Source organism: Panthera pardus, unplaced genomic scaffold (genome assembly GCF_024362965.1).
Source record: "Panthera pardus isolate Hobbes unplaced genomic scaffold, ASM2436296v1 HiC_scaffold_8, whole genome shotgun sequence".
Classification (NCBI taxonomy): Eukaryota; Metazoa; Chordata; class Mammalia; order Carnivora; family Felidae; genus Panthera; species Panthera pardus.
Window position 1 is genome coordinate 20,483,841 of NW_026527013.1, and position 25,512 is coordinate 20,509,352.

General features: G+C 41.8%; 1 protein-coding gene and 3 pseudogenes across 3 annotated transcripts in view; 1 reads left to right on the forward strand and 3 right to left on the reverse strand.

The window, feature by feature from the left end:
- Positions 1–25,512, forward strand: part of RAD54L2 (RAD54 like 2) — a 112,227-nt gene that overhangs the window by 69,002 nt on the left and 17,713 nt on the right. For all 3 annotated transcript variants that reach the window (XM_019417003.2, XM_019417004.2, XM_019417005.2), the window contains 11 exons: positions 13,102–13,303; positions 14,327–14,466; positions 15,242–15,358; positions 15,680–15,906; positions 18,171–18,353; positions 18,479–18,612; positions 19,818–20,014; positions 21,385–21,727; positions 22,414–22,591; positions 23,841–24,092; positions 24,320–24,438. In XM_019417003.2, the coding sequence (XP_019272548.1) occupies positions 13,102–13,303; positions 14,327–14,466; positions 15,242–15,358; positions 15,680–15,906; positions 18,171–18,353; positions 18,479–18,612; positions 19,818–20,014; positions 21,385–21,727; positions 22,414–22,591; positions 23,841–24,092; positions 24,320–24,438 (2,092 nt within the window). The remainder of the gene's footprint in view (positions 1–13,101; positions 13,304–14,326; positions 14,467–15,241; positions 15,359–15,679; positions 15,907–18,170; positions 18,354–18,478; positions 18,613–19,817; positions 20,015–21,384; positions 21,728–22,413; positions 22,592–23,840; positions 24,093–24,319; positions 24,439–25,512) is intronic.
- LOC109247871 (ATP synthase subunit g, mitochondrial-like) lies at positions 451–875 on the reverse strand (annotated as a pseudogene).
- Positions 6,947–7,156, reverse strand: LOC109247873 (SNRPN upstream reading frame protein-like; annotated as a pseudogene).
- LOC128775615 (NHP2-like protein 1) lies at positions 17,067–17,513 on the reverse strand (annotated as a pseudogene).

The window sequence follows — 25,512 nt, forward strand, 5'->3', positions numbered from 1 at the left end:
TACTTTCTTTCAACACTTAGAAGATTTTCCACTGTCTTCTAGCATCTTTCATGTCTGAAAAATGCATTGCCATTCCTATTGTTGCTCCTTTGAAGGTAATGTGTTCTCCCCCACTTATGACTACTTGTACAGCTTTTTACTTGGTATTAGTTTTCAAAAGTTTTGCAATAAGCTCCCTAGGAATGATTTTTTGTTGTGTTTTGTTTTTTTCTATTTATCCTACCTGTCATCCATAGAGCTTCTTGATTCCAGTTATTATATATGTTATTTCTAGAATTTCCCTTTGATTGTCTTTTTTTATTGAGTCTGATTATTTGGTGACATTATCCCTGTTTTCATTTTCCCCATTTCTTTGTTGTCTTGCACATTTTATCAGTTATTTATTTTTTTTTTTTTAAGTGTCTAGACCACCAGTGATTCTGGTTCTGTTGTCTGTTTATCACCTCTTAGTTTTTTTTTGATACATTATCTTATTTTATTCAAATACCAGTCTGGTCACACATGGTCCAAAAACACTCAAATAACAAACCAAGTATAGACAGATGTTAAAGATTGGTCTTCAAATATCATAGCCAATGATCATAGCCACGCTTTCCTATGATCTCGCTGACATAAAATCACATCCACACCTCAGTAGCCACCAAACCATTCAGCAGAGCTTCCTTAACTGTGAGCTCTTTGAAGCTACCAGTTTGAGCACTCTTGACTATTTTTTTCAAGCTCTGAATAGCTGTAGGGATCTCAGCAGGGGTTGGAGGAACCAACTCAACCTTGGCATAGTGTCAAAATGTGGCCAATTGAGTCTTCGAGCAAGTCACAGCAGCCTTCACCAGCTCTGGGGCCTTCTCCGTGAGGTTACAGACAAACTGGGCCATGATTCCACGATTTTCCCTCTCAGTTTTTGACCATTTGGTCTTGTCTCCTGGCATAGCTGGTAATTTTTCATTGAATGCTGGGCAGTGTACATAAAAAGTTATAGAGACTATGGATAATATCTTTAGAGAAGTTTTCCTTTTCTTCTTCTAGGCACATACAGTGGGGCTGATCACCTTAATCCAGCAGGACAAAGTTGAATAAATGTCAGATCATAGTTTATAAGCCTTTGTTTACTCCTGGCACACCCCTGTTTCTAGAGTAAGGCCATCCCATAGATTCCAGTTGAGAACGAAGGTGTTCCCTGGAACCATCTGCTCTGGTGGTTCCTAAATTTCTAATCCTTCTCTGCACCTTGAGATTGCAGAAACATATTCTCTGCTTTTCAGTGGCTTTTAGCTTAGCTTTTTAGTCTCCCATCTCACCTTTAGAGCAAAGCAAATGACCTGATGAAAATGAACTGAGTTTTTGGCTCAGTTTTGCTTTTCCCATTTCATTAGGATCATGGTCCCTCATGTCTTCAATTTTTGTCTTTTTAGCCTCATGAAATTGTCAAAAGTTCTGGTTTCTTTGCTTTTTATTAACAGCCCTCAGTTTGGATGACTCTCAGTTTGCCCCAACACTCAGACTTGGCAAAAGAGGGGAATAAATGGCAGGAGAATGCTAGCTCACCTCTTTTTAATTTCCCTTTCTCTGTAATCTTGTCCCTTCTACTTCTGGTTCTCTCAGCATCTCTTCAATGCCTTCAAAAAGGTTTTGTTGTTTTTAAATTCAATAACATGTTTCTAGCTATTCTTAGTGCAAGCAGTGGTTTGCCTCAAGCTATTCCATCTTAGCTGGAAGCAGAAGCACCAAGCCAACATTTAAAAATATGTATATATTCTTATTGAGGTACATTTTAAAGTTATAATTCAATGATTTTTAGTATATTCACAAGGTTTTTAACTATCACTACTGTCTAATTTCAGAACATTTTCATTACTCCAAGAAACAACCCTGTTATCCATAGGCAGGCACTCCCATTACCCTCTCTCTCAGCCCCTTGCAACCACTATCCTGCTTGCTATCTATATAGATTTACTTGTTCTGGGCATTTCTATAAGTGTAATTGTACAATATGAGGCCTTTTGTGTCAGACTTCTTTAACTTAGTGCAATGACTAAGCCAACTGTGTGTATGTGTGTGTTAAAATATATGTAACATGAAATTTACTATTTTGGCCATTTTAAAGTGTAGAATTCTGTGGCATTAAGTACATTTATACTGTTTTGTAACCTTCACCACTATCCATTACCAAAACTTTTTAATCATTCCATATTGAAACTCTGTACCCTTTAAATCATCACTCTCCATCACTTTCTGTCTTTATTTTAACTATGCTAAATATTTCATATAAATAGAATCATGCAGTATTTGTCCTTTTGTGACTGAATTATTTAATTTAACATAATGTCCTCAAGAATCACGTTGTAACCCAGCAATTGCACTACTAGGTATTTATCCAAGGGATACAGGTGTGCTGTTTCAAAGGGGCACATGCACCCCAATGTTTATAGCAGTGCTATTGGCATTAGCCAAAATATGGAAACAGCCCAATTGTCCATCGATGGGTAAATGGATAAAGAAGATGTGGTGTATATATATACAATGCAGTATTACTCGACAATCAAAAAAAAAAAAAAAAATGAGATCTTGCCATTTGCAACTATGTGGATGGAACTGGAGGGTATTATGCCAAGCAAAATAAGTCAGAGAAAGACAAGTATCCTATGACTTCACTCATATGTGGAATTTAAGATACAAAAAGATGAACATAAGGGAAGGGAAGCAAAAATAATATAAAAACAGGGAAGGGGACAAAACATAAGAGACCCTTAAATACAGAGAACGAACAGGGTTGCTGGAGGGGTTGTGGGTGGGGGGATGGGCTAAATGGGTAAGGGGCATTAAGAAAGACACTTGTTTTTCTTAATGAAGCACTGGGTGTTATACATAGGGGATGAATCACTAGAATCTACTTCTGAAATCATTATTGCACTAGATGCTAACTAACTTGGATGTAAATTTAAAAATAAATAATAAAAGAAACAAAAAGAATCATGTTGTGGCATGTGTCAGAATTTCTTTCTAAGGCTGAATAATATTCTATTGTATGTATATATCACATTTTACTTACCCTTTTATCCATCAGTGGATACCTAGGTTGTTTCCTTGTTTTAGCTATTATGAATAATGATCCTGTGAGCAAGACTGTATGTCAAGACTCTGCTTTCAGTTCTTTTGAGTATATGTCCAGAAGTGGAATGGCTGGATCACATGGCACTCCAGTGTTCTAACTTATTGAGGGATTGCCCTACTGTTTTCCATAGCAGCTGTGTCATTGTGCATTCTTTTTTTGGGAGGGGGGGAATAATGATGAATTCAATTTTATTTATTCTTTTTTTAATTTTATTTTTTAAATTTATATCCAAATTAGCATATAGTGCAACAATAATTTCAGGAGTAGATTCCCTAATGCCCCCTACCCATTTAGCCCATCCCCCATCCCACAACCCCTCCAGTAACCCTCTGTTAGTTCTCCATGTTTAAGAGTCTCTTACGTTTTGTCCCCCTCCCTGTTTTATATTATTTTTGTTTCCCTTCCCTTATGTTCATCTGTTCTGTGTCTTAAAGTCCTCACATGAGTGAAGTCATAGGATACTTGTCTTTCTCTGACTAATTTCACTTAGCATAGTACCCTCCAGTTCCATCCACATTGTTGCAAATGGCAAGATTTCATTCTTTTTAATTGCCAAGTAATACTCCATTGTGTGTGTGTGTGTGTGTGTGTGTATACACACACCACATCTTCTTTATCCATTCATCCATCAATGGACATTTGGGCTCTTTCCATACTTTGGCTATTGTTGATAATGCTGCTGTAAACATTGAGGAGCATGTGCCCCTTTGAAACAGCATACTTGTATCCCTTGGATAAATACCTAGTAGTGCAATTGCTGGGTCGTAAGGTAGTTCTATTTTTAATTTTTTGAGGAATCTCCATACTGTTTTCCAGAGTGGCTGCACCAACTTGCATTCCTACCAGCAATGCAAAAGAGATCCTCTTTCTCCACATCCTCACCAACAGCTGTCATTGCCTGAGTTGTTAATGTTAGCCATTCTGACAGGTGTGAGGTGGTATCTCATTGTGGTTTTGATTTGTATTTTCCTGAAGATGAGTGATGTTGAGCATTTTTTCATGTGTCAGTCGGCCATCTGGATGTCTTTGGAGAAGTGTCTATTCATGTCTTTTGCCCATTTCTTCACTGGATTATTTGTTATTTGGGTGTTGAGTTTGATAAGTTCTTTATAGATTTTGGATACTAACCCTTTATCTGATATGTCCTTTGCAATATCTTTTACCATTCCGTCGGGTGCCTTTTAGTTTTGCTGATTGTTTCCTTCACTGTGCAGAAGATTTTTCTTTTGATGAGGTCCCAATAGTTCATTTTTGCTTTTGTTTCCCTTGCCTCCAGAGATGTGTTGAGTGAGAAGTTGCTGCGGCCAAGATCAAAGAGGTTTTTGCCTGCTTTTTCCTGGATCATCATGGATTTTGATGGCTTCCTGTCTTACTTTTAGGTCTTTCATCCATTTTGAGTTTATTTTTGTGTATGGTGTAAGAAAGTTGTCCAGGTTCATTTTTCTGCATGTCACTGTCCAGTTTTCCCAGCACCACTTGCTGAAGAGACTGTCTTTATTCCACTGGATATTCTTTCCTGCTTTGTCAAAGATTAGTTGGCCATACATTTGTGGGTCCATTTCTGGGTTCTCTATTCTGTTCCGTTGATCTGAGTGTCTTTTTTTGTGCCATCATTGTGCATTCTTGCCAATAGTGCACAAGGTTCTCCACATCCTTGCTAATACTTTTATTTATTTTGTTTTGATAGTAGCCACCCTAAATGGGTGTACAGTGATAAGTTATGGTAGTGTCGATTTATATTTCCCTAATGATTAGTGATTTTAAGCATCTTTTATTAATTGGCCACTTGTGTGTCTTCTTTGGAGAAATATCTATCTTTTGCCATTTTTGTATCAGTTTTTTGTTGTTACGTTTTAGGAGTTCTCTATATATTCTGGATATTAATCCCAGATCAGATACATGGTTTGCAAATATTTACTCTCATTCCAAGGGTTGTCTTTTCATTCTGTTGATAGTGTCTTTTCATGCACAAAAGTTTTTAAGTTTTCATGAAGTCCAGTTTGTATTTTTTTTTCTTTTATTGCCTGTGCTTTTGGTTTCATATCCAAGAAATCATTGCCAAACCCAGTGTCATGAAGTTTTTTCCCTATGTTTCCTTCTAAGTTTTATAGTTTAAGGTTTTACATTTAGGTCTTTGATCTATTTTGAGTTAATTTTTGTATATGGTATAAGTTAAGGATCTAGTTTCATTCTTTAGCATGTGGATATTTGGTTTTCCCAACACCACTCGCTGAAGACTGTCCTTTTCCTATGAATGGTATTGGCACTCTTGTTGTAAATGCTTTGATCATGTACGTGAGGGCTTATTTCTGGGCTGTTCATCTTATTTCATTGGTTTCTATATCTGTCTTTATGCCAGTTCCACACTGTTTTGATTACTGTAGCTTTATATTAAGTTTTGAAATCAGGAAGTGTGTATTCTCCTTTGTTCTTTTTCAAAATTTTTTGCCTATTTTTGTAAGCAAAATTTTACTGGAACATAGCTACACTTGTTCACTTCTATGTTTATGTATGGCTGCTTTTGAGCTACTCTGGTAATGCTGGCTCATTACAACAGAGACTGTATGATCCACACAACCTAAAGTATATACTATCAAGACTTTTTATAGGCAATGTTTGCCAATATCTAAAGTCTTTGCCACTATAAATGCAAATAAAAACTAAGAAACAGCCTGAATGAAAAACCTTCTGTGATATACTGATAGCCTACCATTAAAATGACAAGCATGTGGAGTGTGTCAAAGAAATATTTATATGTATGCAACAAGTGACCAAAGGAGAACATAAAATGATGTGTATTCATTGGTTATCAGTATGGAATATGCAAATGTATATTAACAAACATGGAAAAATTGAGATCTAAATAGTTTAGAGATTAGTGCTTGTTACATTTTATCTTCCATTAAGACTTCTAAAACAGTTGTGAAGTTTTTATTTGGGAAAATCTCAAACGAAATAAAAAAAGAGAGACAATAGTAAAATGAACCCTGTATTCCCAGTATTCTCTGCCATAGTTGTGAATACAAGGTTAGTCTTGTTTCATCTGTTCCCCCCAACCTTGGATTACTTCCAAGTAGATCTTTTTTTTTTTTTTTTTAAGACCTTACCAGCAACTTTTTTTTTTAATGTTTTTATTTTATTATTTTTGAGAGGGAGAGAGACAGAGTGGGTGAGGGACAGAGAGAGAGGGAGACACAGAATCTGAAGCAGGCTCCAAGCTCTGAGCTGTCAGCACAGAGCCTGATGCAGGGCTCAAACCCATGAACTGTGACTTGAGCTGAAGTTGGAAGCTTAACTGACTGAGCCTCCCAGCTGCCCCTGGAAGTAGATCCTTAATGTTGTGACATTTTATCTGTAAACTTCAAAGTATATTTACTTTGTCTTCTAACATATAAAGTCCTAGAAACAGAAACACAATACCATTATCAAACCTAAATATTTTAAATAAACAATTCCTTGTATCATAAAATATCCAGATAATCTCTGATTATCTTTTAAAAATTATTTTTACTGTTAATTCCACATTTCTACATTTAGTTCATTTGTCTTAAATTTCTTTAATCTGAGCTTTCCCTACTTCTTTTTCATTTTCTTTTTTTCCTTGCAGCTTATTTTCAGAAGAAAAGGATTCACTTGTCACTGTAGTTTTATGCATTTCTAGATTTTGCTGATTGCATCCTTGTGGTCTTGCTTAACAAATTTAACATAGTTCTTTTGTTTTTTAAAAATCATGGATGTTATCCTTATTACATTGTCAGCTGATTCAAATACATCAATACATTGTCAGCTGGTTTTTTGCTTGGAAATCAGCTACCTGGATGTTGTAATACTGCTTTAACCACCTCTTGGTGTCTCAGCTAAGAATGCCTCAGTTCGCCTGGAAATCCACCACAGGTACTGGCTGCTGCTGAAATCACTTCGGGTACAGATGACAATCTTGGTTGCTCAGTGAGGCTGTCCTTCTGCATTTGACTTGGACTTCCACTCTGGTACGTGCTGTCCTGTAATCTTTCTCAGGTGTTAGCGGTCCCTGGCCCGCTCCATCACACCGCTGGTTCTCCTCAGGACAGTGTCAGGCCTCTCCAGTGGCCACTCCACTCTGCCAACATAGTTCTTTTTCCCTGTGGTTTTGCAAACTGGGAGTGAGATCTCAAGGTGTGTTGAGATTCAAGTAATGTTTTGACACATATATGTAACAGTTGCAGTGTATACATCCTATCGCATTACATCAAGAGGAATATGGTAAGGCTTAGAATTCACTGATCTTTGTTTATACAGATGGGATTGAGAAGAAGAGATGGAACATCTGGCGAAAGGGCCCTGGAAGTGTTTGTACCTTATACCCCCAATGAGTGAAAAAGAGATTTTTCTTTCAAAGCTCCTCATTTGCCTAGTCATATTTGTCATGGTGGCGTTCATAACTCATTCCTGAGAAGCTTATGTAACTGTTCATTGGTGTTTATATAACTCTGGTGATTGCTGCTCACAGCTGGCTCACGTGAAGGAGAAAGTTCAGGGGTATTTGTGACCAGAACTGATTCTGTGATTCTGAATTTGGGTTGTAATAGTCAATGACTTTTAAACCACATGTCTCTTTACCTCCTTGTTGAACCATTTCTCTTTTTCCTCAATGACTTTTGGTGGAGTATATTCCAGAATTTTAGGGAGGGCTATTTTTTGAAAGTTAATTATTTTGATTAGGTTGTAAATTTACAAGGTCCAATATTCAGAAGATACAAAAGAGCATGCAGTGAAAAGTTACATTCTAACTTAGAGGAAAATTAATTATAGAAATTTTGAAATAATAGTTTATTATTAAGAACAGTTTAAGATGTGGTATATATTGTGATACTACATAAAAACCAGAAACTTCATAATAAGCACCATGAAGCAGCAGTGAAGCACTTATAAAACATTGACTTACATGACAGCAGACTTTTTAAGTATCAATACATCTGTAAATTAAAGCTCTTTAACAAACAAACAGTAGTTGTTGAACCCAGAAGCTGAAGATTACTGATAAGGAGCTGGTTTAGACCTGTATCCTCTAAGAATACAGGGGAAACCTGTGTCTGAATTAAGTGTGCATGAGAATTGTATATACTATAATCATTTTATTTTTATATTTTTTAAACGCTTATTTATTTTGAGAAAGAGAGAGAGTGTGAGCAGGGGAGGGGCCGAGAGAGGGAGAGACTGAATCCCAAGCAGACTGCGCTGTCTGTGCACAGCCCGATGCAGGACTTGATCTCACGAACTGTGAGATTATGACCCGAGCCGAAATCAAGAGTCGAATGCTTAACTGACTGAGCCACCCAGGAACACCTACTGTGATCATTTTAAAATTGCTGCTGTACTTAGCCACGTTCGATCCTGGGTCAGATAGGAATTCATAGCTAGGCCTCACAAGTTGGAATGTTTGATTGTGAATTTGTCTGTGATACTGAAAGGTTATCAGATTCTGTTCTTCCTCCTTCCAGAAACAGCCCACTCTGCAAGGCAGAAACCAGAAGAAAGAAATATAACAGTTGGCAACAAATTCCCGCTCCTGGATAGATCAAGTTCAGACCCTTTGGCTTGACATTCAAGGCCTGCCCTGTATACTTTGACTCTGTCCTGTCTGCCTACTCTCTAACCTTGCTTCAAATGTTCCTCCAAGTGGTTACTCAATAAATTTGCTTGTGAAATAGAAACTAAAGGGCTTAAAGCCAGGAGAACATCAGATTTCATTATCAGAACCAGGTCAGAGAACCAAAGCACTAAGTTGAAGTGTACCAACCCAGCCTCAAGTGTAACTATGTAGGGCAAGCTGCAGTGTTGGTGGAAGTAGCTATTTAGCAGTAGTTATCCCCTCTTAGGGACTCTGCTGTCCAGCCATCTGTTCCTTTGGGAGGAGGAATATTATGGCTTCCCTTTTAGTAGAGAAGAATTCAGGGCTGTGAGTTAGGAAGAAGGTGACAGTAATGTTATGTGACAATGCCAAGGGAGCATTAGCTCTTTGGGGTGGGGGGCAGCCTGAAGGAATGATAGTTCTTAAAGAAAACAGAATTGCTGAGCTTTCCTCTTGTAGTGCTTCAGGTGGAAATAGGAGAGGACTGTTTGAGGGGAGGGCAGTGGATTTGGGAGGGCAGCCAGTCGGACTTGCATCTCCTTCAGAGCTTCTCTTTTAGTTCTCATGTCTGGGTGGAGACAAAGCAGTAGCACCTTACTTTCTCAGTAGGTGGAAGATGTCCATAAGCCAGGGCTCATGTTGCATTCCCAATGCTTCTTGCCACCCTGGACTCTGTCTTTGGGAGACCTTTTGTAAAAGACCTGCTGTGGATCCTGTGGTAACAGAGAACTGTGATGTTTTAACCTCTTGCTCATGTTAATGGTATTGCAGTGCCCCATCATGAACATTCCTTGTCTGGTGCCTCCCTTGGCCATTTCTCCTTTGTCTTCAAAAAGCAAAGGTTATCTGCTTTAAACCCTCATGGTCTCTCAGTGTGAGGGCCAAAAAAGATGCTTCCACTACTGCTGCAGGGGAGTGAATCACTCTGGGTATTCACATGGGACTGTGTGTGCATGTGTGCACACATGTCCACATCCACTACCCATTTCTATCCCCAACTTTTACAGTGGCCACATCAACTTCCCCTCCTCAGCCAAACAACTGGCGGGAGAATGTAGAATGCTAGGAAGACAAGGCCTTGGAGGTAGTCCTCCCTGGGACAGGGACTGACTTCTGTGCCAGCATCCAGGAAGGATCTGGGTCTACATCTTAGTCTGCCTTGGGCAAAGAGCTCCTGGGGAGAGACAGGGAAATGGTTATTGGGTTGGAAGGCCCCTCCTGCTGCTGTTTTGCTTAATTCATTTTAGCCAGTATTGAACTACATGTATTTTTCCAACTATTCCACCTTATTTTAAGTCTCTATTCCTGGGGCTCCTGGGTGGCTCAGTCAGTTGAGTATAAGTTCAGGTCATGATCTTACAGTGTGTGAGTTTGAGCCCCACATTGGCTCTGCACTGACAGTGTGGAGCCTGCTTGGGATTCTCTCTCTCCTACTCTATGCCCCTTCCCCACTTGTTCTCTCTCTCTCTGAAAATAAAAATAAATAAACTTAAAAAAGGATAATTTTAAAGTCTCTTCCTTTTGCTTATGCTCCTATATCTGCCTAGAGTGTTCTTTCTTTTCTTTTACTGTCTGTTACCTACTTATTGTATTAGGTTAAACCCAGGTTTCACCTTTCCTAAGGAAGTACTCCACCCTCCATGACTGGATTGGGTGTCTTTTCCCAAAGTGTTGTTGCTATTAGGCACTCACCACATGTGTTTCCCCATGTGGACCATTCCACTGTGCCTGGGCACAGGGCCTGGTACTCAAATGTTCATATGTGTGTTAGGCTAAACTAAAAGAGGGTGCAGGAGAAGCAACAGTGCCTAGTTTGTGGCAGTCTCATGTGGAGAGATTTGGAATGAAGATGTGTACAGTTTCATGCGGCAGGTGTGTGTGTGTGTGCATGTGTATTTGTAAGAAACACTCATTTTGTGAGAAAAAAATGCAGTTTGTATCATTTCTGCTTCTCCTTTTGCTTTCTTATTTTTGATTTTTGATTAGGATATATAAAGTTTGAGTTTTCCAAACAAATAAACACTGCTACCCAGAATGGCTGAATAAGCCCCCCATAGCTTTGTTTGCTGCTAGACTGTTCAGTGTGATTGGGAGTATGGAGTTCCATGGAGTTTGGCAGACCTGGGTTTAAAGAAGAGTATTTTCCCTGAGAGAGCTGGTGACATCCCCATTTTATAAATGTGGGAACCATGGCTCAGAGAAGTTGAACCCATGAACATAGAACTACCAAGTGGCAGAGCCCGGATTCAACTAGTACCACCTAGGGAGTAGCCCAGAGAGAAAGAGAAAACCACCATTAGAACATCATAATAATAATTACTCCAGGTAAGATCCACTGATGAATATTAAAATTAGTGGGTAAATTTTAAGAAACAGAATATTTGCATCCTCAAGGCCTCAGAGTCCCCTACCACTCTAAATATTTATTTGCATATAGTTTTAACATATGTCCAGAAATTCTTTGATGCCCCTCTTTCCAGGAGATTGAGCTTAATTCATTTCCCATTGAATGTGAGCTGGGCTTAGTGATTTGCTTCTTTTATTATTTTTCGTTTTTTTCATGTTTGTTTATTTTTGAGAGAGAAAAGGTGCAAGTAGGGGGAGGGGAGAGAGAGAGAGGGAAACACAGAATTCAAAGCAGGCTCCAGGCTCTGAGCTGTTAACACAGAGCCCAACACAGGGCTCAAACTCACAAACCATGAGATCATGACCTAAGCCAAAATCGGATGCTTAACCAACTGAGCCACCCAGGTGCCCTATGATTTGCTTCTAATGAATAAAATATAGAAAGGTAAAAATAGTAATTTTACAGTGGAGAAATCTGGCAGATACCACTTTAAACAAGTGATCAAGGTTAATGTCACCAGTAATAAGTCATGTTGATATCATGTACCCTGATAAGATGTGATGAGAAGGGCACTTTATCTCTATGGTATTCTCCCCTCCCCCCACCCCAACCATAACTTCAGTCTAATCATGAAAATACATCAGATGCTCAGATTAGGGGACAGTCCGCAAAACACCTGGCCAGTACTTTTTAAAAAATTGTTGAGGTCATGAAAGACAAGAATACACTGAGAAACTGCCACAGTTGAGAGAGACTGAGACATGACAGCTAATGCAATATGATATTCTGGATGGGATCCTATAATAGAAAAAGGACATTAGTGAACAACTGGTGAAATCCAAATAAAATTTAAAGTTCGGTTAAAAGCAAACAAAAATCATCCCACCAAACCCCCAAACTTCCTGAGTCCTTCCTGCCTGAAAGCCAAGTGGCATTGACTAGTGCACCTCAGTTACAGCATTTATGTTCTAGTTTTAAATTGCTCTTACCTTTGGGAAAGACCTTTTGGTTGTGTAGTGCTTGTATTTGGGAGGCTCTGGTGGATTTGGGGACAAGCTTATGGTCTGTGTGACTGTCAAAGCCTGCCCATCCAGTAATCAGAATGCTGTTCAGCAGATTGAGGAAGAGGGTTGTACATACGGACCCTCCTACCCCACCTCAGTCCTTGCGGGTGTTTGATGCCACAAATGACATTCCCTCTGCCAGGAATTTCGTCCCCTTTCTGCCTCCTCAGGGCAATACCTTTAGATATTCTGCTCACCTTTCAAGGCTTCACTCACATTTTACCTTCCATATTTCTTGTGCGATAATACCACAAAGTAGTGTCTTTCATATTCCTGTGACCCTAAGGCAGTTATTCTTGGTTTAGCTAATTACCTCTGGTTAGAAAAATGACGTCTTAAAATTTTAAGTTCTCTAGGTCAGTTAGCCTGTCCTTCCTGTGGTATTTAGCATACCTTGCCTTATTATGTCTAGAAAACAAACTCCTTGAAAGGAAGGAGTCTTATAAATATCCCTTGAAGCATCTTGGACAGTGTTTTCCATGTTGTAGGTCCTCATTGAATGGTCAATGAATTAAATGAGTGAACACTTTAAGACAGTGAAAGGAGGAATATTCCTCTTGTTGGCAGATGAGACTTGCTTAGTGTCACACAGGTGAGTGTGAGCTGTTTTCGGAACCTACTGTCACTTTCAGAGCATTCTGTGGCCATGAAACTTTCTTACTCTGATCATAGTGGTAAATTATAGCAAGTGTGAGGGCTATCATTTGTTGTGAGCCTACTCTAGAGCAGGCTTGGTTCTAGACACACACACTGTTTAGTCCTCACAACAGCTCTGAAATGTAGGCATCACTATTCCCATCTTATAGATAAATCCATTGAGATTCAGAGAGATGTAAGTCACTTGCCTTAGATCACCAACTAATAAGATGCTGAGTTGAGGTTTGAACCTAGGTGTGCCTGGCATCAAAACCTGTTTTTCTCCCAGTAAACGTCAGTCCCTGGCACCTCTCTCCCTTTGTCTTTTCAGACCCATCCCTGGAAGACATGTGTGGCACTGAGTGTGCCCAACTGGAGGAAGATGGGCAGCGGCCACCGCGGTGCACTTCAACTACCTCATCTCAGTCTGAGCCTTCAGAGCAGCTTAGGCGCCACCAAGGCAAGAGCCTCACCTCCGAGGACCCCAAAAAGAAGAGAGCTCAGAAGCCCTCCCACATGAGGAGAAACATACGGTGAGCTGTGCTCAGGGTAAGAGGAGAAGGGAAGGAATAGAGAGAGATATTGCCTTCATTTGAAGGCTGTCAGTAGCAGGACTGGTTTGAGCAGGAGGGTCCCCTTTCCAAAAAAGAAAAGTATAAGCTGTGTGCCCCAATTAATAGTGGAGATGCAGCTCAGGACCACCCCCAGGCTGTCTGAGGTTGTGGGGCAGACACGGATGATGCTCAAGCTGTGCTGGGGAGTATTCCACTCTCTGGAGGCCCTGGGAGACAGCCCAGGGATGATAGGGTGCTCTGGTTGGACAGTTTTTTTCCTTTATTTTTCCCTTACGTTTCAAAACAGGGGAAGATAAAGGAAAAGAAGTTGGGTTCTCATTTTCTTAGCGCTCAACTTCAATTGACAAGGGCCTGTCTGGCCCAAAGAAGGCTTCTTCCTTGAGCTAAGAGAATGGCAGATGTGAACTTCCTTCACTGTCTAAATCCCCTACAGTCCTTCCATCACATAACCATTTTGCTATCGAAAGGAGATAAATGATATCCTATTCTCCTACTCTCATTTTTTTAACATAATGATAGCTTGAAAGTATTATTCAAAGTTTACGAAATGAGGATTTGGGATAAATAAGGATCTATAATTCTACCCTCCTATATAACAACTCTATATTTTAATACTGCTTTTCAACTTCATGAATCATGTATTATTCTTTTACTCGATCTGTTATGTGCAAAGATGAGTTTTCAGGAGCATCTCTCAGGAAGTTAAATAATATGGAAAAATGTTAGCCCACAGTCACCTGAACCTTGAAGTTCACCCCCCGCCCCACTCCATTTTTTTTGTTTGTTTGTTTGTTTGTTTTTTGTTTGTTTTTTGTTTTTTGTTTTTTGCCTCTCCTGTTGCATGGGTGTGTGGGACTGACATGGCTTCTCCTCCTCTTGCCTCAGCTCTCTCAGCTCAGCAATGAGCTCTTTAGCTTGTCATTACATTGTCCAAATTTCCAGTGAACCAACCCAAGTGCTCACTCTTATTGTAATGTTTAGAAAGCTGCTCCGGGAGGATCAGTTGGAGCCCGTTACCAAAGCAGCACAACAGGAAGAGTTGGAAAGAAGGAAACGCCTGGAGCAGCAGAGGAAGGATTACGCAGCCCCCATTCCTACTGTTCCCCTGGAGTTCCTTCCTGGTAAGCAGCAGAGTTGGTGGGAAAGACCCTGCCTGAAGTATAAGGAGAAGAGGTCTTTGGCACACACAGTGGTTAAGGGCAGATCTGAAATAAGATCGTGGCCTCTCAGGAATCATTTTGAGTCATTCGGTTTCTTAGGAGCAGATGATCAGAAATATCTTACTGAAAAAGTTAAGATGGGGAGACCTGGGTGGCTCAGTCAGTTAAGTGTCTGACTCTTGATTTAGCTCAGGTCATGATATCATAGTTTGTCGGTTCAAGCCCCATCGTCTCCCACTCTCTCTGCCCCTCCCCTGCTCACGATCTCTCTCTCTCTCTCTCTCTCTGAAAAATAAACATTAAAAAATTTTTTTAAATAAGATGAAAAGTTAAGATGGTTAAACGTGTACCCCTCACGGGGACTCGGCTAGCTCAGTGGGTAGAGCATGCGACTCTTGGTAGCAGGGTCATGAGTTCGAGCCCCACATTGGACCTCGTTAAAAAATAATTATTATTATATTTTTATTTATATAGATTACATATCTTATGTATTATATTTATATTTTATACATAATTTATATATTTTAGTAATATATACTTAATAACCAGGAGATAAGAACCAGTAAAGACAAGGGAAGTTAGAAAGGGAACTGAGGTGTTTGAGATACCCTCAACTTCTCTCCTCAGGGGATAGTCCCCTTGAGAGTGACAAAGGTAAAGGGCTGATGAATCATTTGGGGAAATAAGTTTACACTAAAGGTGGTTTTGGCATTCCCTTCCATCTTTTTTTCCCTAGAGGAAATTGTCTTAAGAGCAAGCGATGGTCCCCAACTGCCTCCTCGGGTCCTGTCCCAGGAAGTCATTTGTTTGGACAGCAGCAGTGGCAGTGAGGATGAAAAAAGCAGTCGAGATGGTAAGGTCGAGCCAGAGGTGTCTCTGCTTCCTTCTGACTCAGTGTTCACCCTGATTGATTGGCTGTACATCTGAATAGAAATCAGTCCTTCCCCATTTGTTTTGGGGTCTGACTGTGACAAATATCCCTGGGTCTCCTTGTAAATGTAAGGTTTTCCCTTATCTTAACTTGAAGCCATAAGAGAGAAATAGTAAAACTCAAAATTTTATAAGTGATGACAAGTTCTAACTTTGTTCCCATGCTGTAAGCTTTGATAATGGGCAGTAAATTATCTCTGCTCCCTGGGTTTTGGTTTTTGTTTTGTTTTGTTGGCTATCTCAGAAGTGATTGAACTGAGCTCTGGAGAGGAAGATACCCTGCATATTGTGGACAGCAGCGAATCTGTCAGTGAGGAAGATGAGGAAGAGGAGAAGGGTGGTACCCACGTGAATGATATCTTAAACCAGCGAGATGCTCTGGGGCGGGTCCTTGTCAATCTGAACCACCCTCCGGAGGAGGAGAATGTCTTCCTGGCCCCACAGTTGGCACGGGCAGTGAAACCTCATCAGGTACAGCAAATCTTGATTCTTTTCTTTGTTTCCTTTCAGCTTCTTTGCTGAGGACATTACCTGCTGGTGGTTGTCAGCATCAGAGCCTGTGAAGTACTTGTTTGGTACCACGAGCAGTTATTAGAAAGCCCTGATCCTTCCTCCTGGCACTTGATGCTTCAGGATTTTTTTTTTAATTGGAATATGAATGTATTTTTTTATTAGGATGCTCACAAGAATGGCACACTAGTACTGTCTTTCTGATGTGATGAAGAATACATACATCTGACCCACACTGTGGCAGGGGTAAGGGCTCTCAGAGCTGGTACCAAGTATCCACTGAAGACATCTCCATTCACCAGAGAGGATGTTTCTTTGACTCCAACATCTTTACTGTAGCTTCTAGTCAGGTCTCCATGCCTTGGGCCCAGACTTCTTCATTCCAGCACAAGTTGACCCTCTTTTTTCTTGCCACTGTGAACTCCTTCAAGACCTAGGTCAACTGCCCCATGTCTAACTTGCCCAGACAGGCTCCGGAATTCTGCAACACATCTTTGGTATGCTGCTGCCCTGCCACCCTCAGGGGCATGGTTAGGAGTTGGGGAGAGGGGGAATAGCATCACATTACCAAAGCAAACGGCAGGGGCATATTAGCACATGACACTTGGACATACACCTAACAACCTCATAGGATACATGCTTTTCCCCAAGTGCTACATAATCCCCATAGAGAGCAAACACTTATGGAATGATTTTTTATGCCAGGCACAAGGGACACAAAGTGAATGGTGTTTACATACATCATGTCCTACACACAATGGGAAATTAGCACCTGAAAGCTAGAACCAGATCTCTATCCTGGCTCTTCCCTGCCTTTGAATGGTGTCACTGCTCTGTTTCTGCCTGTTCTCAGCATTTAGTTCATTTTTCAAAAGGGAGGATAAGATGGCAGAGAGAGTAAAATGGGAGATTGGACTGGGGTGGGTGATTAATATATGGGTAACAACCTGTAAAACAAAAATAATACAAAAAATGTAAAATCCAGATTTAGTAGTATAATATAGGAAGAGAAGGTAGCTGGAAGTACTACATGCTAACCTAGACAATATGATACACAACCCCGCAGGGGGACGACTCAGTGAGGAGTGGGGCAGAGGCTGCCTCTTTAGACTAAGAGCCTTTCAGTTGGACTGCTGAATGGACTAGATATGCTGCTTCATCTGTAAGCTTTCTTTGATGATGATAAAACAGGTGAAGACAGGCCTGGACACCCCACAGGCCCACCCCATGGCCTGCTTGGAGCCCACAAATACATAAGGCACATTCTTATCCTCACATAGCAGCAGAATGTGCAGGATGATCTCCAGGGCCTCAGCATCTGCAGCCATCATGATGAACTGAGAGATGGCTCTGTTGAGGATTTTGGTGGCTTCATTAGCTCCTGAAGCTGCTTGTAGTTACATGGATGCTGAACAAGGTCCAGTAGTTTCTTGGTGAGGTGGGTGTCTGCAAGGTGATAGGCCTTTGGATTTACATCAGCCTCAGTCATTTCTGTGATTCCATGGTCTTGCCACCCCTCTGGGAGTGCAGCCAATGTCAGAGCAGGAGCACACACTTCAGCCAGAAAGGAGGAGTAGATGCTTCAGGATTTCTGATGAATGGGAAGGGCAAGTCTCAGGTTTGCCATATCATGTAGAGGTATCAGATCTCTTGGCTTAATACTCTTGAGCTTTCTTCTGTGAGATCTGCAAGACTGATTGAGATGCTGTCTGGAGGACAGTGCCTTGGTTAGGAAATTGATTTGACTCTGGAAGTGGTTCCAGAAGAGATGTAAGAGTCAGAAGTCTGAGGAACTTTCTGATAGGAGGGAGCAGAGTAGATTTTGTTGACCCAGAGCTGTGAACCAAAACCAGTGAGTGGAGGTTCCATGAAGGCAGAGGTTGACTCAATGTAAGAACTCTTCACAATAAGAACTCCTTATGGAATGGGCTATCTTGAGGTGAGCGGCTAAGGGCTGAGTGAGAGACCCTGTCAAGAATTTGGTACTGCAGATTTTTGCCTCAGATAGGCCATTGTACCAGGTGAATGATTTTCTGTGTTTTCTCTAAGAAGACTGTCATCAGCCAATAGACCATTCAGGGTACAGGGAGACTTCTGTAACCATCCACACCAACTGTCTGGTATAGTGTCTGCTCCTTTACTTAATTCTTATTCCAAGATGAATAAAACCGAATCTTGGTCTTTGCCAGCTCCTTTAACTATTGCCTCTGTTTGCCCTTTATCAGATTGGTGGGATCCGGTTCCTGTATGATAATCTGGTTGAATCCCTGGAGAGGTTTAAGACCAGTAGTGGCTTTGGCTGTATCCTGGCCCATAGCATGGGTCTGGGGAAAACTTTGCAAGTGATCTCCTTCATCGACGTCCTCTTCCGCCACACGCCAGCCAAAACTGTCCTTGCCATTGTGCCGGTAAGAGTTCAGTCACCCCTCTGAGGAGCTCTGGGTTAATGCCTTTCTGGGTACTAAACAGCTTGATGAGCTCAGCTTTGAGCTTGTTTCTTAAAATCCTTTTTCTGGACTTGGCTTTCTGACAGGTTAATACTCTTCAGAATTGGTTGGCAGAGTTCAACATGTGGCTTCCAGCACCTGAAGCCCTTCCAGCTGACAACAAGCCTGAAGAAGTCCAGCCTCGGTTCTTTAAAGTTCACATCTTGAATGATGAGCACAAGTAAGTGGCCTACTCTCTCCTCTTCTCCCTTTCCTTTTAGACTTCTTTCCAGGATCTGGATATCAGGGCACTAACCCAGATTCCTTTTGGTTTCTTGATGTGGTCATCCCCCCTGCCCCCCACTGCCCATTCCATGATACTCATTTTTTCTCTACCTAGCTTTTCAATAAAGTCAGAGTTAGGTAGCTTGGGAAATGTCTTATGTTCTGCTTGAAGGTGCTTTTATATCCTGAAAAATACGCATACATCATCCTATTTGCCCATGTGAATGGTAATAAAATTCAACATGGTGAAATGAAACTATCCATCTTCTAACTTTTCACCTTTTACATTTCTTTCTTAGAAGCCTAATCAACAGTCTCTTTTAAGCCCCTGTTTACAGTTGACCTTTACTGGTACAACTTCCAAGTTTTGAAAAGGGTAAACTTTTGTTTTAGATTTGAATAAAATTATATTTCCATTCTATACATTCAATTTGATTTCCAAAATTCTAAAGCTATTTCTTGGTCCAAGCTAGCCATCCATGCTACCCTTTCCCCTTGTTGGCATGGATAATTGAGAAGATAGACTTTCTCTTCTTCAGAGGCTGCCTTTTGTGATGTTTGGTCACATACATCAAAATGAGGAGACTGTGGGCGGCCCCCTAGGTGATTGATCACCTGCTCTTCTTTCTTGGGTTTCAGGACTGTTAGTCCACATGCAGTTAATGAATTAGAATCAGGACTCAGTTGTTTAGGAGTGGAGAGACTGTGCTCTTAGTGTCATCTGGGCTCTGCTGCCCTTTCTCCTTTACTGCTTGTCCTTAGCTCTTTGCTCATCGGGGCCTGGGAAGGTAAAATGCAGAATATTGCCCTTGCTTTTACTATCTTGTGTTTATTGTGGGAATAATTTGAAATTCTCCCTCAAATGTAGAATTGTAGTCATGCATGTACATCCAAGGGAGTCCTTACTTTTGCTTGCCTTGTGCCATTGCATTTCCGTTTTTCTGATGTTTAACTGTCATTGGTGACCTCCCCATCCATCCTCAGTGCGGTTAGCATCTTTGGGATACTGGGAAGGGGGGCAGCCAGCAAGCCCTATGGTGCTGCCACTGAAGTCCTTGGCAATAAGGACTTCTGAATGTACATCAACGCAGCTCTAATTGTGAGCAATTCTTTCTGGGGAGCAGTGGAAGCAATAATTTTTTTCTCTGTTCACTCTTGCAGGACAATGGCAGCTCGTGCTAAAGTGATGGCTGATTGGGTATCAGAGGGTGGGGTGCTACTGATGGGGTACGAAATGTACAGACTCCTCACCCTGAAGAAATCCTTTGCCACAGGTAGATCGAAGAAAACCAAGAAACGCTCTCACCCGGTCATCATTGATCTGGATGAGGAAGATCGACAGCAGGAGTTTCGGAGAGGTGGGTAGCCTATCCTGGGAATACTCTTAGGGGTAGTGTTTCAGGAAGAAATAGTGTCTGTGGTAGCACCAAGTCAGATGTGAAGATTATTGATGTGAGTTGTATTGTCATGAACCAGAAATCCAGGTCCCTAAGATAGGTGGGATGACCTCCACTGGCTCTCAGAAGATATTGCTTTCCTTGCCTGTCGTGGAATTCTGGGTGGGCCACTCATAGACTGGCTTAGGGAGACTCCCCTGCCCATCTGACCCTGTTTCTCTCACAGAGCAGTTGGGAAAGTGACTTTTCCTCTCACCACATCCTAGAGGTGTTCTGGGGTAGCATTAAGAAAATATTTACAAAGTATTTAAATCACTGATATGCAGAGTAATAATCATATTGTGACTTTATAAAAGGAGAATTTATCCCAGGTTTGTTTTTTGTTTTGTTTTGTTTTGTTTTAGTGAAAGTCATTCCTCTCGTAGTGATAGTTCTGCTCCATCTTCTAAGGGCTTTGCCTGTTTGGGGAAGAAAGTTTTTTTTAGGTTCAGAGGCTGTTTCATTTTATAGGTCTCTCCATCTATAGATTATGTTTGTGCTAGGTTTGCTTCTGTGGTAGAGCTGGGATGAACTTGCCATTTAGCAATGACTGGCAGGTAACTCCAGAAAGATTTGGCCTTTAGCTAGCTCCCCACCAGCCAGCCTGCAGATGGCGCAGAGACACTGGCAATGGTGAAAGTCGACTGAAGTATCTGGATGATTCCAGTCAGTCTCACTTAGACCCATTAAAAAAAAAAAAAAAAAAGGTTTTTTTTTATAAAAATGTTTATTTTTGAGAGAGACAGACAGAAGGCGAGCAGGAGAGGGGCAGAGAGAGAAGGTGAGACACAGAATCTGAAGCAGGCTCTGGACTCTGAGCTGTCAGCACAGAGCCTGATGGAGGGCTCAAACTCACAAACGGTGAGATCATGACCTGAGCCAGAGTTGGATGCTTAACCGACTGAGCCATCTGAGTGCCTCTCACTCAGACCCATTTTTAATCCTAGGCTGGTAGTCTGTAAAGTCACACTCTCTGCCACCCAGTTGATATAAGCCCTAGGTAGGAATGCGAGGTATTTTACTTTGAGCGTAAAGGAGAAAAAGAAAAAAGATAAGGAAAGGAAAGAGGGAAAAGAGATATTTACTGCAAGAGTCAATAGTCCAGGTTAACGTGTCACACCAAATGCACAGGAGCCTGGATGGTTGGCTCCCTTTCACTAATGGGGGCTGACTCTTGCTTTCCTGCTTCCTTCATTTCTTCTGTCTCCTCCAGGGTGCACCCCTACTTCTCATATTGTTGACTAAGAGCAGGCCCTCTCACCCTCTGACTCCGGATCCTCTTCCCTCCCTAGAGTTTGAGAAGGCCTTATGCCGCCCTGGCCCTGATGTGGTGATTTGTGACGAGGGACACCGCATCAAAAACTGCCAGGCCAGCACCTCACAGGCCCTGAAGAACATTCGCTCTCGCCGCCGAGTGGTGCTGACCGGGTATCCCCTGCAGAACAACCTCATTGAGTACTGGTGCATGGTGGACTTTGTGCGCCCAGACTTCCTCGGCACCCGGCAGGAGTTCAGCAACATGTTTGAACGCCCCATCCTGAATGGGCAGTGTATTGACAGCACGCCTCAGGATGTCCGCCTCATGCGGTACCGGAGCCACGTCTTGCACAGCCTCCTGGAAGGCTTTGTGCAGAGGTGAGCCATCCTCAGGGCCCTGTGTTTTGAACCATCAGAGACCCATTGGTGTAACAGGCATGCAAAGCTGTCCCAAAGGGGGACTGTTACAGCAGGAGGGTCCCTCCCTAGTGGGTGATAGTAAAACTTTCCTTTTACTGAGTAGCTTTTCCTGAATAGCACACAAATGATGGATAGCCACTGTTTCAGTCTTCTGAAAGTTTGGCCTAGAAGTACTTCTCTCAGAAGTTAATCTTTGAAGTTTCTAGGGATACCTACCTTACTTGCTGAGAAGCAAAAGAGAGCTAGCCTTCTGCTGACTCTGAAAGCATAGAAATGCTGGTTCCCGGGGGCATGGCCTCACCAGTGTCAGCATCTCGGTACATGTAGTTAGGCCGGTCTAAAACAATTTCCTTGTTTTTCCTTGTTAAGATGGAATATGTGCAGAAAGCTTAGAGAAACAGCCCTAGATCTGGGTATGAACCTGGAGCTCCCGGTCTCTGCCACCCAATCCTCTTTGCTTTAGTTCTTATCCTTAAAATGAGTTTCTTCTGATGATCGCTAAACCAATCCTTATTGTTGTAAGTCTGTTGTGAATGTTGAGATCCTCAAAAGGAAGTGTGGCAGAAATGCAGGATTCTTTTGTTATCCTGCACTGACCCCTCCTGGCCACACTGGCTTGATGATTCTGATCTCTGCCTTTGTAGGAGAGGCCACACTGTGCTGAAGATTCATCTACCTGCCAAGGAAGAAAATGTGATCCTGGTGCGGCTCTCAAAGATCCAGCGAGATTTGTACACACAGTTCATGGACCGTTTCCGAGACTGTGGTAGCAGTGGCTGGCTGGGGCTGAACCCCCTCAAGGCTTTCTGTGTGTGCTGCAAGGTGTGTTGAGGCCTCAGGGAATACTGAGATATGAATGAAGGTTGCACATGGTCCCAAGGAAGTTATTCCTGCTAGGAGTCCTTGATAAGGGAAGAATAAAGTGACAGGGGTCCCCCTCGGTTTACTGCATTGAAGAACTGGGGGCCCCAAGGAGAAATATGCTGGTTGTGTGCTGCACAGTTCCTGGGGGTGCCACTCAGCCTGTGATATAAATGGTGCTCCTTGCAGTTGTGCAGTTCATCTGGTCAACTTGTGGTACCAAACTTGAGAAATCACTTCCTTTCTCACTGATTTTTTTTCACTTGGGAGAAAGGGGTAGTGGAAAAACATTGTGGGGCAGTTTTTGACTGTTAGCATAATCAAGATTCAAGAAATATATAGCTTAGACAAGTTATTGGGGTACCTTGTGTTTGATTCTGCGTTTAATCAGATTGAGACCTCTTTCATCCTGATAATGTTTGAGATGGTTTGGGGATAGCAAGGCCCAGGTATCTAGCACTAAGCTTCATGAATAGGTTGATGAACCCTGACTTATCTTTAGTATGTGCTTCTTGTTGACTAATGAAGGACCTGCTTCTTTGACAGCTGTCAGCCAGCCTGTTGGGTATTATTCCCAACTGACCACTGCTTTAATGAGTCAACTGAAGGGGTATGTCAGGGGACAGATGGGATTTCAAAATGTTTCTTTTGTAACCACAGTCCTAGACCAGGGCCAGGAAGCTACAGCAGATATGGTCTGTGAGGATGCTACAGTGCCAACACACCCTTCCTATCCCCCCACCTCTGCCCCCACCCCAGGAATTCTCAACTCCTGCTGGGAACAGTCCCTGAAATGACTTCTGGTTGGTCATCTGTAAGTTAGATACATTTGTCCATAGGAAGAGATTGGTCTTGTTTCGTAGTTTCAGACAGTAGTTGGCTATAGCCACACAGTGAAACAGCGGCATTCTTACCCTTATTTAAATAAGAATGCAAGGCTTGTGACACAGCCTTTTTGATTATGCCTATGGGCATATGGGCATGCCTGCTGGTATGAACTCTTCCCCTTGTGTTATGGTGATCACAGTTAGTTAAAATGAATGCGTAGGCTCTTTGGCTCTGAGGGAGTTGGAGATACTTTAATTTTTAGCGTGACAGTGTATGCTGTAGGACCAGTGTGTGTTTCAGCAAGTACATGTTTCCTGACTCTCTGGGACACCCTTAGCTTGTTCTCTGCCCTGTGTCATTTCCCCTTTAACTTGAACTCCAGATCTGGAATCACCCGGATGTGCTGTATGAAGCCCTTCAGAAGGAGAGTCTGGCCAATGAGCAGGACCTAGATGTGGAAGAACTTGGCTCAGCTGGGACTAGTGCTCGCTGCCCATCACAGGGAACAAAAGGCAAGGGGGAGGACAGCACCTTGGCTTCCTCAATGGGAGAAGCAACCAATAGCAAATTCCTACAAGGGGTTGGCTTCAACCCTTTCCAGGAGCGAGGCAACAACATTGTCACATATGAATGGGTGAGTCAAGCAGAAACTTCTATGCCCATAAACCACTGCTGAGAAGGGATGGTACAAAGCAAAGCCTATGTGGGAAGAGGGTGGGGGTTGTACAATGCATTGTGCTGCCAAGTATCTGCAGGGAACTATAAAGGTTGCCCATGAGTTTCTGCCTTGGAAGGAGTGAATTTTATTTCTAGTGATCTGGCCACGGACCTTCTCTAAGCTGCCTCATTTCTCTATTGCAGGCCAAGGACCTTTTGACTAATTACCAGACTGGGGTCTTAGAGAACTCTCCCAAAATGGTATTGCTTTTCCACCTGATTGAGGAAAGTGTGAAGCTTGGGGACAAGATTCTCGTGTTCAGGTAGGAAGAGAAATTCCCCAATATTACTGTGTATCTATAGTAGAGTGACATAGCCCCTACAGAGTAAGACTGTCTGGGGTAACCCCAGCTCCTTTTTGTTTTGTTTTGTTTTGTTTTCATGCCTCTGCAAACCAGTGCTTCTTGTGAGGACCTTCTTGCATTTCATCTCATTCTTGGAGTTTCTTATTTTGCCCAATGTGATTTCTCTGCAGAGAACTGTTTAAAACCCTAGGCTGACATTGGAGTCATAGTCTAACCCTTCATATTGTGGCCCACATCAGATCTGGCCTGTGGCTTGCCTGAAAGCTAGTTTTTACATTTTTAAACGTTTTAAAAGAAGAAGAAGAAGAAGAATATTCAACAGACTGAATGTGGTCTGCAAAGCCTAAAAATATTTAGTATCTGGCCTTTTCCAGAAAACATTTGCTGACCTCTGATCTAATCTGCTTCGGTCCCTCCCCAGCCTTTTTTTTTTTAATTAAAAACAATTAAGGAGGAGGGCACCTGGCTGGCTCAGTCAGTAGAGCATGGTGACTCTTGCTCTCAGGGTTGTGAGTTCAAACCCCACGCTGGGTGTGGAGTCTACTTAAAAAAAAAAAAAAAAAAAAAAATTTTTTTTTTTTTTTTTTTTGTTGCTTTGTATGTAAGGTCAAATAAGTAATATGATTTGTTCCAGAGTTACATTCTGTGGCCAGAGTTTTGAGTTCCATCAAGGCTTGACTCTTCAGGGAAACAGACATATTTTCTTTCAAACAGACATGCTTTCTTTTTGCTCTGGCTAGATTATGCCCCATTAGAGCTAAGGGGTATCTTGGGAGCCTCAGAGTAAAGGTTTCCATGTGTGGCACACGTTGAGAGGAGAGCGGTAATTCTAACTGGGGGAGAGTTTAGTGTACCGCTGGTTTTATATATCACTTCTGAGGAGACTGCTTCTCTTTATAACTTGAAAGCCCTAGTAAGACCCATAATTTTGATTGTGGCCTGTAGTTAGATCTAATGTATGTAACGTTGGTTTTTAATGCTGATCCTATTTGTTACTATGTACTGAGCTAAACCCCAGAATTTAGGGGAAGT